General features: G+C 44.7%; 5 protein-coding genes across 5 annotated transcripts; 4 read left to right on the top strand and 1 right to left on the bottom strand.

The window, feature by feature from the left end:
• Window positions 1-304: 304 nt before the first annotated feature.
• Window positions 305-1,288, top strand: PAAG_05344 (hypothetical protein; the record flags this gene model as incomplete). The annotated part of the gene is made up of 3 exons (XM_002792569.1): window positions 305-820; window positions 909-1,130; window positions 1,214-1,288. 3 exons carry the CDS (start codon window positions 305-307, stop codon window positions 1,286-1,288), a joined length of 813 nt encoding a protein of 270 aa, XP_002792615.1.
• A 720-nt stretch (window positions 1,289-2,008) lies between these two features.
• Window positions 2,009-2,873, top strand: PAAG_05343 (hypothetical protein; the record flags this gene model as incomplete). Its single annotated transcript, XM_002792568.1, has 2 exons — window positions 2,009-2,263; window positions 2,430-2,873. The coding sequence occupies 2 exons, from the start codon at window positions 2,009-2,011 to the stop codon at window positions 2,871-2,873; spliced, it is 699 nt and encodes a 232-aa protein (XP_002792614.1).
• A 714-nt stretch (window positions 2,874-3,587) lies between these two features.
• PAAG_05342 (hypothetical protein) lies at window positions 3,588-4,377 on the bottom strand (the record flags this gene model as incomplete). The annotated part of the gene is made up of 2 exons (XM_002792567.1): window positions 3,588-3,838; window positions 3,987-4,377. The coding sequence occupies 2 exons, from the start codon at window positions 4,375-4,377 to the stop codon at window positions 3,588-3,590; spliced, it is 642 nt and encodes a 213-aa protein (XP_002792613.1).
• Window positions 4,378-4,954: 577 nt separating this feature from the next.
• On the top strand, window positions 4,955-5,321 carry PAAG_05341 (hypothetical protein; the record flags this gene model as incomplete). The annotated part of the gene is made up of 2 exons (XM_015845546.1): window positions 4,955-4,978; window positions 5,076-5,321. 2 exons carry the CDS (start codon window positions 4,955-4,957, stop codon window positions 5,319-5,321), a joined length of 270 nt encoding a protein of 89 aa, XP_015699772.1.
• A 3,602-nt stretch (window positions 5,322-8,923) lies between these two features.
• Window positions 8,924-10,996, top strand: PAAG_05340 (hypothetical protein; the record flags this gene model as incomplete). Its single annotated transcript, XM_002792565.1, has 3 exons — window positions 8,924-8,961; window positions 9,016-9,226; window positions 9,287-10,996. The coding sequence occupies 3 exons, from the start codon at window positions 8,924-8,926 to the stop codon at window positions 10,994-10,996; spliced, it is 1,959 nt and encodes a 652-aa protein (XP_002792611.1).
• Window positions 10,997-11,478: the final 482 nt, after the last annotated feature.

Here is an 11,478-nt window from a genome sequence, read left to right as displayed (position 1 = left end):
CGTGTGGCCAACCAATGTGAACTTGCATCTAACGTTAACCATTATGACACTTCCCAAAAATGTTTGGATAGAAACAACCAAGGGAACTGGGAAAAGACGAATAATTCATACAGATCTCGCGGCTATTTTAAGTTTCGGTATCCGCTATGGCCCGATAAACTTCCGGCAATCACACACCCACGAGTTTGACCTCGGCATACCGAGCGTCGCCAGATCCGATAATTCTGAATATTCAAGGCTGTTCGCATATGAATACAAGCCATACCATACTATTCAGTCCTCCTGACAGCCCTTCATCTTCATAATGCCTCTTCTAACCCTCCACCTGCTCACTCTCTCGCCTAACACTAATCCGAAAACTTTCATAGAAGAGCTCAAGAAATCTCCAGGGGTCGAGGTTATCGTCTGCTCCCGCCCACGGCATGTGGTTGTCCGGTCCCACATCCTAGACGGAAATCCATTGCAGATCACAAATTGGGACCTGCTAATTCTCCTCCTATCTCCACGAAACGCAATTCCGTCCCACCTCCGCGACTCGTACGTAAAGAGCGAGTATTCTATCCAAGCGGGGATTCCATCAAAATTGCTATCGACATTTGCAGATCGCGATGCGAAATTGAAGTGCGAAACATCCTCTATTCCCACTACTGGGGCTCTGGATATTGCTGACGGGAAGGCTTCGTCTCAAAGCCTGGAGCTCTCCCCCGATCTTCTCAAGTTCATGGACGAATTGCTGAAAACCCACGACAAGCCAGTGACGATGCTTAATCTTCTACATTTCCATCCATGTGGGAAACAGGAGTACTTTAAGTATGGCCAGGTATGTTGTTATCCGTTGGCGTTTCTTGGATTCTTTCCCTTTAAGGTTGAAAGTAATATTTTAATCTAACGCTTTCAAAATATCTCAGGGTTTTGTCAAAGTCGCCAGCAAAATTGGCGGTGATGCGAAACTGGTCGGCAATGTTGTTCACCCTGCTGCAGATCAACGTGATTCCCGGGGAAATCCAGACAGACCGGAGGAAGATTGGTGGAATGAGATATCCATTGTCCATTATCCATCCATTCGACATTTCTGCGACATGTTGGCTTCGGAGGAGTATCAGGAGATCAATACAAAACATCGATTAAATGTAAGTTTTGGTTCATTTTACGAATATTTGTGTGACATCTTTGGGACATGAGTATGATTCTAATAATGCGTTCAAATCTCTAGGCTTTGAAGGACACTTTCCTGCTTTGCACTACGGAATTCGATGTCGAAGACGGTGGGATTCCTGCAAAATTGTAAGTCTGAGGGCGGTACTAATCTTATAAAATTTCTGAATGACCGACTTTATCTTGGGTATATTTTACCTTTGACACGATGATAATCTGGCTCCCGATTGAGAACAAACCTCGGCTCTATCAATCAAGAATTGACCTTCATTTTTAAATCTCTAATTATTGAATCAACCCCTTGAAATTCCAGGTGATAAGCCACCAAATGAATCACATCTACCTATAATATGATATTTTGAAATAGCTACAACAAAGTTGGTACCAAAAATTCTGTTGCTCTGGCTCTGTATGAGAATTGGGTGCCTGATCCAAGGTAACTTTTAACTCGGTTGGGTGATTGGCGGATTTGGTTCAACCAAGGATAATAATTTAGATTTTAGCTCACCAAGTCCCTACTGCTATATTTGCATTCCAACAGCACTCAACCTGTACTTTTGTGGCTACCTGCAGAGATATATGCAAATGAAAACAGACAAACGAATCGTCCAATCGATTGCGACCCTATATAACTACCTGTTCTATTCTTATAATGAATAAATCACTTGGAAGCTTAGAATATTGTGCCTGGCACCAACCATCTCACTATCATGATCGATTAGTTGTGCCTGTGGTTCAAAAATTAGGCTCCAACAAGATTAAATGATGTGTCTGTCCCGCACTTCCTGTGAAGAGCGCACACTTCTCACAGCCATTACTTGCGGAATAAATCTACAAGGACTGTAAGAGAAGGATGGATGACAAGGCAAAAGTATACAACTCGAGAATTGAATCCGATGCTGCCCCGGAAGCGCAACCCAAAACCGCAAGTAAGGTTAAAAAGGACTCTCGCGGTCTAACTCTCGCCGAAAGAGTAGAGCAACTTGAGGGTGTTCCGGAGAGACCTGATTTCAAGATATCAGCAATGGACTGCGAATACAACGTCCATTCCAGGATTATTTGTGCCAGGTCACGGTTTTTCGAAAAGGCCGTGAAAGGAAACTTCGCTGTACGTCTCTGGATTATAATTACTTAAAATATATGAAAACACAATTTCTTTTATAATTCTTTCTCTTTTCTTGTTTTCTTTTCTTCCCCCCCCCCCCAATCCAACACAGTGTGGCTATGTGGCTATTTACAGATTGAACAACCCAGTTACTTTTGTGTTGTCATAGGAATCAAGGTCAAAAAGAATCCATCTGCCTGAGGAAGACATGGATAGCCTTGAGTTATTGATTTCCATTCTATATGGTTTCGAGATTTCATACTATGTAGAGCTTTGGACGGAAGCACAAGAAGACTCCAATGGATCGACTGACAGGATCGATAAATCCGAAAGTTGTGTTGTGACGCCCAAGCATTCGTTGACGGAGAACAATAAGTGCCCAGGCGTCCCTCAACGCAGCGCAGGTCTTCGCCTGTTACGCTTATACGCCCTGGTTGACCAATTCGATATCTTCTGGCTCCAGTCCTGGGCAAAAGAAACGGTGCTCATTTGGACCAAACAAATGTCCACAGAGGCAGCATCATTGAGGTTATTCGGGATATATACCGATGCGAATCCGGCAACTACACCGAACTCATGGACGGAATTTCTGCGATTATTATGGACAATGTAGACATATTGGTCGACCATGATGGCTTTTATGATGTGGTGGCCGAGAATGGGGAGCTTGGGGCAGAGCTGCTTCGATATGTAATATTAACGAACAAAATTGTCAAATCAGCAATGTGCATACACAGTTCATTGTAAAAGCTGCAGAATATTGGGGGGCAGAAACTGGTGTATGAAGCTGCGAGATTGAAGTTGAAAATCCATCATAGGTTGGAAAAGTTCCCTGGGCTGTCATCCAGGAAGACAGGTAGTTAGTGAAGCCGTGTATAGCGACTTTCGATATCTTTTATTACCATCCAAACATCATTTTTTCAAACCACTCCACCAGGCGCAATCAATATCTTTGGCAGTGAACACATTACGTCAATTCCCGTGGTTGCGCTGCCTAGGCCCTGATATGGCCAGGACATCACCTTCTAGAATTGTTCCTCATCTGTGGTATATTGAAGAGCCCACTCTTCTCACACAATTATTTTCACCAACGTTGCTGGCCAAGGAAATACTATTAACAGCGCAAGGCGCCCCGGGTTTACCTGACGGTTTCGTTAACTAGTTACCATGGCTTTTCTTAAAAATGGAACGATCAGTCCCGAAAGCTTAACCGGTCCCTCTGTCCGTGAATCAGTGACCTTGTGAAGCTCTTAAGTTAACATCGGAAATCTAAAATCCAGGTTTGTAAACACACAATGTGCAGCTATCTATCGGGTAATCACTTGGATCAACCTTGCAACTCCGTTGACTTCGGCTCCAACTTCATCTGATAGTACTCGATATCCCACTTTCCCATCACGACACGGGAGTGCTCGACGTCGACGAACCCGTATTTGAGATATAACGGATGTGCCATCATGGAAGATTCGAGAGTTATGGGCACCATCAAATGATCCGCGAGATCTCGTCCCCATTCCAGAAACCGACCAGCGATTCCAAGGCCCCTGTATTCGGGAAGGACGTATAGTGCGTCGAGTTCTGAGAACAATTATAGCAATCAAGTCAATGGGTGGATATAATATATAGATGTATAGATTGTTAAGTGATAAAGAACACTCCAATGGTCAATTGAGTGCATTCTATGCCTGGGAAAAAGGGGATGGGGAATTGGACAGAAAACACTCACGAATATGTGCTTCCTTAACATGCCTCCACCTCCGATCCGCCACGTCATCAAATATTGCTCTCAGAATCCGCTTATCTTCCGGATCATCCAGCCATGGCATATCCGAATCCAACCTAAGCTTCTGCAGTGGAACATAGGTGGGATTCAGCGTGTAATTGGCCACCCCAGCGATCTTCCTTTTGCTATTAGGGTCGGCGGCTTTAAGCCATATTGAGTTACTCAAACGTGTATACTTATTGAGCCTCTTTTCCTTTAAGAGCTGGCGGTTGCGTGGAGTGTCACTGCCATGGAGGAGAAGTTGAAATTGCTCATCGACAAAAGAACTGAAATGACCCTCGACTATTTCGTCCCAGTCGGAGACTTCGATTCTGGTGATAAAGAAATTCGCCATCGCCGAGTTTAGAGCTGACTTCCGGGAACTTCATAAATTTGCGATCCCATCTGCTGTTGTTTCCTATGAGAGCTGACTTTTGAGATGGCATCGCATGTAGGATTATTATTGTCGCTCTTAAATAGCCCCTTGTTAACCCCTGCCACCGCTTTGCGTCTGCCTAAATATCGAATCTGATTAATTGCTGGTGACATCTGCCATCAAAAGAAAGGAGCTTCTCTGTGATGGATTTTTATCAGATGTGAGAGAGTTGTTTGTGATAGATAGGAGGGTCTGTAAATTTTCTTTTCTACGGCTAATGCTTTTTACCGATTGCCCTACAATGATTTTCATCCAGTACCCAAGATACCTAGATAGTGACCATTCTCACTGGTCAATTGTAAAGGTTTCCGACATAAAAGCCGAGAAAAGGGTCAAGAGTTGCGATGCATTATTTCCATTAACCAAAATTCCATTTTTGCGACCGTATTTAGGCCTTTGAGAATTCAGCGGATGCTTTATTATGTCGACTGGCTGAGGCTCAGTACGTTCTGCCCTCGCTTTCTACCTTCATATCCCAATCAGAACCCTATATCCGATGCTTAGTTTATATCTCCTAGGGGTTAGTCAAATCTTCTAACACGCCCAAAGTCGTGCCGCAACCGTTCCAGTAAACTTCATGTTTGATTTCGATTAGTATTCATGATATTCTCGATCAGCACTTGAGTCATGTCGAAACCGCATCCGAAACTAAAGCTCTGGGGAATACCGTTAAACCGCTTAACATCATTGTGATCACAAATGGTCGTCCCACCGATGATGTGGAAACGGTGATATCCAATGCAGCGAATCGTCTAGACAAATGTAATGCTAAACCTTGGCAGGTGGGTATTCAATTTGTGCAGGTTGGAAACGACTCGAAGGCAACGAAGTGGTTGAAGAAACTCGACGATACATTTCACTAAGAATATAATATTCGGGGATATTGCTGATACAGCTCCGTGGTCCGGGAGCGAGCTGACACCAAATAAGATCATGAAAATCATGCTTGGGGGGGTTGATAAGAGGTATGACCGAAAAGCTAGGGTCAAGAGGACCGAATAGAGGTTCCTTGTTTTTAACCCTGCTGGCTCTAGCTCCTATTCTAGTAAAATTATTGACAGTTCACTCCTTTCTGCGGTCGTCGCGTACCCATTTATTCCTTGTGTGGTATGCGTGGGAATTTGCTCTGCTTCCATATCTCCCATTGTTCGTCTGGGTTTATATCTGATGGTGATGTCCTCTGCAATGTTAGAACCTCATCCAGAGCCAAATTCGTTTTCTTACTGCTCTTTCTTGTCTATCCATATGATGTTCCCTTAGCATCTCCTTATAAGTGTTTTTGTCATTGTCTAACATAATTGAGTCAGTAATACTCATAGAAATGAAAGATCATCAACACTAATATTCAATTGAAACTCAAGTCAACACTTGAAGTTTGCTCTGATAAGCCTGTCGGGAACACCATCTGCCTTCAGACCAGCAGAGATTCTGGTCGAACAGGTAAAATTCGACTGCATCCCAATGGCCGCATTAAGAAAAATAGGAAAGGTACATCAGGCAGAGTTCAATATTGCACTTTGTTGCCTCAACTTGCCGTTCACAGAGTTACTTTCCTTCGATGAATCCATTCGTCCTGGCAGCTCGGAGTGGCCTCATGGGACGGAATACTTGATAATGGTTAGCATCAGAAACACCACGAGCGGGGGCGTTTTGGTGGAAATAACGCCATAGCGCTGATTCGGTTTCAAAGGGCTTCATACACGCATTCTTACCCCCTCTGCAGAGAAACCCTATACGGAAGCTCGCTCATAGGAGCTGAATGGTATTCTCGAGCGGTTTCGTCTGACCCTCGACAACCACTTTCTCAATAACGAAAGGCTTCATGGTTACCAGCTGGGCTTTGATAAATAGCAAAAAGTGGGCCTTGAGAATGAAAAGCTGTAAAAATCCAATCATTAATCGACTTGCCACCTTATGTTCAAGGACGGTAAAGGGGAACGGCAATGAATATCCTATCACTCCGTGAGTGGTCTGTCTGTGGGATTTGATCATGTGGGTTAGCAATCCCCCTCCCAAGATACATTACGCGAGAAAACGGTGATTCAGGTTCTAGGTAAAGTTCTCATCGTCAGTATATCACTAGATTCCAACAACAGTAGCTCTTCGACCTAGCTCTTTAACCTAATCCTTCACTGGTAGTCCTGCGCTACAAGATGCGGATGACAGCCGACGATATACGCATGAGCGGAAAGACTAAGGGTATTTTATATTTGACATTGGTCTATCAATCGAGAAAAGACGCAGAATTACTCCATGCATGTTTAAGGACAACATCGCCATTAAAGTATGTGAGTTCCACTATTGATTTTATCCTCGACGATGTGGGACAAATACACCCAACTCTGCATACATTCCCAGGGAAGGCTCATTCAACAGCTGGGTCTCTTTAGCACAGGCTTAGAGAGGCGAGAAACGAAATAATTTGATCTTATCAACTTTAGGGTGAGTGAACCCGTTCACTAACAGAGGCAATTGTTTAACTGTGCGGGTTGTAATAGAATAAACCCGAGGCAGGATGCCAGTCGGTGACCTCTCACATATTCTCTAGCAAAAACTTAGCCTGGCTGAATATCAAAATGTCAATTTCTTTCAATCTTTGCCATCATTGATGGGTATCATGGCGTCGTTGGGATCGTTGGTTTGGATGGGTATTCTGTTCTAACTGAGCCTCGGCAGGGACCACCAAGTTTTGGGCAACCCAAAAAACGCAAACCCCCCGTGCACCGGCATAATCCATCATATTTCCTCTCATCATTCATCAGTTCTCAATGAGTCTCATTTACAGATCCGCTCAAATACCTTCCAGGGTTAGTCTCAAAATTCCTGGACACTTCAATCCAGGTACACGCTTACAGCCATACAGACGCCGCTCGAACCGCTAACCCAATCTAAAGCACTAGCATCCAATGGGGATTACCGCTTACGGACCATGCTGTGACCCCGTGAGAAACTTGCACCGCAGCCTGGTAAATGCTGCGTGCTGATTTGCTTGTTGTTCGACGGCTTCTGCTATTGAGCTGGCGATTGCGAACTATTGACCAACTGGTGGAGTCCAAGTGGGCCCAAGTAGGCCGAGAGTCTCCTTTTGGCTGGAGCTGAGAAGCTAGCCACTCATGGCAAGGATGTTCATTGTTGGGAATTGTCGAGATTGAAGATTGATCCCTACATCTCCTATACAGTTACTGGGCAATGGAGGGAAAAGTTTCTCGTTTTCGCATGCTACGGTAATCGGAAGGTTTTGGTTTGTTTTCATTTCGTTTTGTTTGTGATTTGTTTCTGTAAAATTGCATGATTGATGCTGGCATCGATGAATACTATTTCGGTCGTAAGTAACTCACTAACTTCATAGAGTTTACTATCTAGCATCCCTATTCGCTCATATATCCCTTTTATTTTGTTGGCGCCACGAGATTTCCAGGTTGTTGTACCTTGGAACAGGGTCAGGACTGGTGGATGCAATAGAAAACGAAGCGCCACATGGAAGATGGGAATTAATGCAGGGAATGGAGTAGATTCCACCACTACAATTATGGGATTATTCTCATCCTCATACGCCCACGGCGACATCTTTTACTGTGAAAATGCAGCCCTGGAGCATGTCCATAGGGCCAATAACTTCTGGGTAAACTGGCTCCATGGCCCTCGATCTCTTATACGGCCAGAGGCAGCGTTAAGCCAGCCCTGCTCTGTGTTCAGTAACGGGTATTCATCTTCCTCGCTAGTCGCATCCACCATCGCGCTATAGAGCCAGAGAACAGCCCCATAATTTTGTTCTGCCAGTGACGACACCCGTTTCGCTAGATTAGTGTCACTGTACCGTCAAAGCCACAACGCCTAAAGTGTTTTATTATTTGCGTCTCGTCAACCATGGCGATTCTTGCCAGAAGATTTGACGGCATGCCTTGCTTGGTTTCAACAACCGCCATTCCATAAGGACCGTTTGCTTCATATATCCCCTCCAACCCCCGCTGTTGCTAGAAGCAATTTGAATACATCATCCTATTTGCTCTCTCAGCAAGCTCCAGGATTTCTCCTACATAATTTCATCTCCATCATAATCAAGAGCGCTTCCGCAAGGTCCGGCAACCTCATTGGGCGCCCTCGATTGTCACCCATCGACCGTGCTTTGCCAGAACTCTTCCTCATCCTGAGGCACATTACGGATTTGAAACGAAATTCCTAAAAATAACATCCAGCAGCACGGTTCTCAGGTTCATACTCGGGACTGGGTTATGTCTTGGCAGCCTTATTTCAACAAGGCTGCTAGTTATATAAGAGATTGCTGCGCTGAGGACAGCGCGGACATTAATATCTGACTAGGGCTATTCGACTGGTGGCAGAGCTATATTGAAGCTGAGGAGGTTTTCCCTGGCCGGATCCAGGTTACTTTCTTTTGATATTTCTCCATCCGTTTTCGGCCTGTTCCATTCAGTATTTGCCACTTCTGAATAGCTCTGCTGCAGCTATGGACAGCTCCTCTACGACGCTGATAACATTTCTTGTGTAAGCTTGACGTCAAGTTAAAACCTTTCTGAACTGTGACTGACGGAGCAGTAGTCGAACCCCTCCAAATACCAGGTTTGTGAAGCTCCTTGGATCATGGGACAATTTCACGAGAGCATATCCCATGGAGAAGGACAGTCGAATTGGCAAAGGCTATTGGAAAGGATGTCATACTTTCACAAACATAATATGTGATGGTGAAATAAACGCACTTCCTCCAGGAAGAGATGGCGGTCTGAGAATGGGTGGCACGTATTGGTATTATGTAGGTTTTTCAAATGTTCCTAGGGATTCTTTGAACTAGAAAACTGACTTTCAACCGTAGTACCAAATTGACAATGAAGTTGAATTTTTTAATGAGGCGGAGCCGGTGACCACCTCTTGCCCTTTGCTCCCTGGCCAGCCATTGAACGTCCTCAATGTTCCGATACATTTACCATCCTCAGAAAGCTTTCATACTCGCGGCGCCAATCACGTCTCACAAGTAATTGGTCATGAAACGATGAATCCTGACGACAAATATATGAATCCGAGACCTCCACCTCGGCCAACTTTACCTCGACTCACAACCTCCCCGGCGATGCTCATGCGCAGCGACTACGCTCTAACCCCCACTCTCTCTGCCGGATCATCACTATCTCCTGCTCATGGAAGAAGTCTCTCCCACCCGCGTGCCATTACCTCACGCCGCAGATTCCGCATTGGCGGCAAATTGTCACTAGACCTGAAAATTTCAATTAACCCTTCCACCAAACCCAGTTCGCTTCGATCTAGTATAATGAATGTCGCATCCCCAAGATTCGGCCGAAATAATGAGAACAGAGGTCGCCAGCCTCGTGACTGGGCGAAATACCTCATTGTGAAAGTTCCAGGTGTGGAATTGAATTCAAAAAGTTACTCCAATAACTCATCACCCATGTGGAGCCCCGCCAGCAATCTAAACAAGTCATTGCCACATCCTGCTGGTGGATATATGTCCGGTGAACAATCGAATCGGGACAATTCTCTTCGAGAGAGCAGGGGTCCGTCTCCTTCAAATACCACACTGACATTTAACAATTCATCACTTCATGGACTTGGCCCTAAGGAAACCGAACGCCCTCAATGGCGACCTCTCGATGCGTATCGAGACTCGATATCGCAGCAAAACACGCTCAGGTTTATCCCTCAATGGGAATCAAAAGGTGATGCCTGGGACCCAGACATTTTATCTCCCCTGGATCTGTACGAGAAACGTTTGCCAACACTCCCGAACAGTCCGACATCCGCTCTCGACTCAGAATTGCACTCAACGAGAGAGGAACATCTTCCTATTAGCGAAGAAGAGTACCTACAGAGCCATTTTTCCGACTTCACTGCTGAATCTCCTGATGATTCCTGCTCTCCGGACTCCTTCCAACCGGGTGGTAGCCGCTTTTCGGAATATAGCACGGATACAGACGATGCCTCACCCTTCTCCATGACATCTGCCTCAACGATTAATAGTTATGACACATTCCCTCCGGCAACCAATGAAGACAAGGAGATAGCATTTGAAGTGGCACTCGCAAAACCACCTCCGCAGGCTAACTCGTCCAAAAATAGTACGCAGCAATGCCCATCCAACACCTCCAATTGTTGCCCTGAAGATGTCGATAAATCCTCCCTTTACATCTCAAAAACTCCAAGTGAAGACGACGGCAGTGGGCGCCCCACACCCAACAGAGACACCAACCTCAGGCGAAAAAATAATGATAAATCCCCTACAACACCCTCGTGGAAACATCTAATCCTAAAACATAATAACTATTCACCAAATACCAACTCCTCCATCAAGGAAGGTAATTTCAATAATTCCAACCTCCCCACTCCGCGCCCAAAACCGACAAATGATCAAGACCACCGGATGAAAAGTGATAAACATGCTATGACCCCTTGTTGTGGCGTTGGACAAGGACTACAAAATCCCTATGTCGATTCTTCAATGCAGGAGTTAATGAACGAGTTGGGATATTTGCGAGATATTATTGAAGAAAATGCCGTGAAAAGTTATTGAAATGGGTCACCCACGGCCTCCCGGCATTTTTTGACATGATATATGACGTTATCTAGTCAAAACTTGGTGGGCCCTCAGCTCCATATCTAAGTCCTTGAAAATGCAGATTACTCCCAGTCTATCATGCATATTTTGTGTTTCGCATTATTTTTCCCGTTTTTAGAGCACAATAATGTTTCTATCGCGATTTCAGTATTGACTAATATTTATTTTACTCTTTTCCCATTCTTCTCATTAGAGATCATACTTAATTAGGGTTTTGTCGGATTTCTTAGCTCCCTGCATTGTTTTGTTATTATTGTGTTGGATAGCGGGATTGATTCTGCGACTCAATAGGGGCTGGCTTCTCTACATCAGTATTGCGTGCATTGGGAGCATTACATATTGTGTGGGGGTAGGTACTGAGCATCTGCATATATTATGAGGCGCTGAAAATATCGTAACATAGGAAAACTATGGATTTGCATAACTTTGTGAGTTTG

This window comes from Paracoccidioides lutzii (genome assembly GCF_000150705.2).
Source record: "Paracoccidioides lutzii Pb01 unplaced genomic scaffold supercont2.14, whole genome shotgun sequence".
Lineage (NCBI taxonomy): Eukaryota > Fungi > Ascomycota > Eurotiomycetes > Onygenales > Ajellomycetaceae > Paracoccidioides > Paracoccidioides lutzii.
Note: the sequence above shows the minus strand (reverse complement) of the source record. Positions and strands in the feature narration are given on the sequence as shown.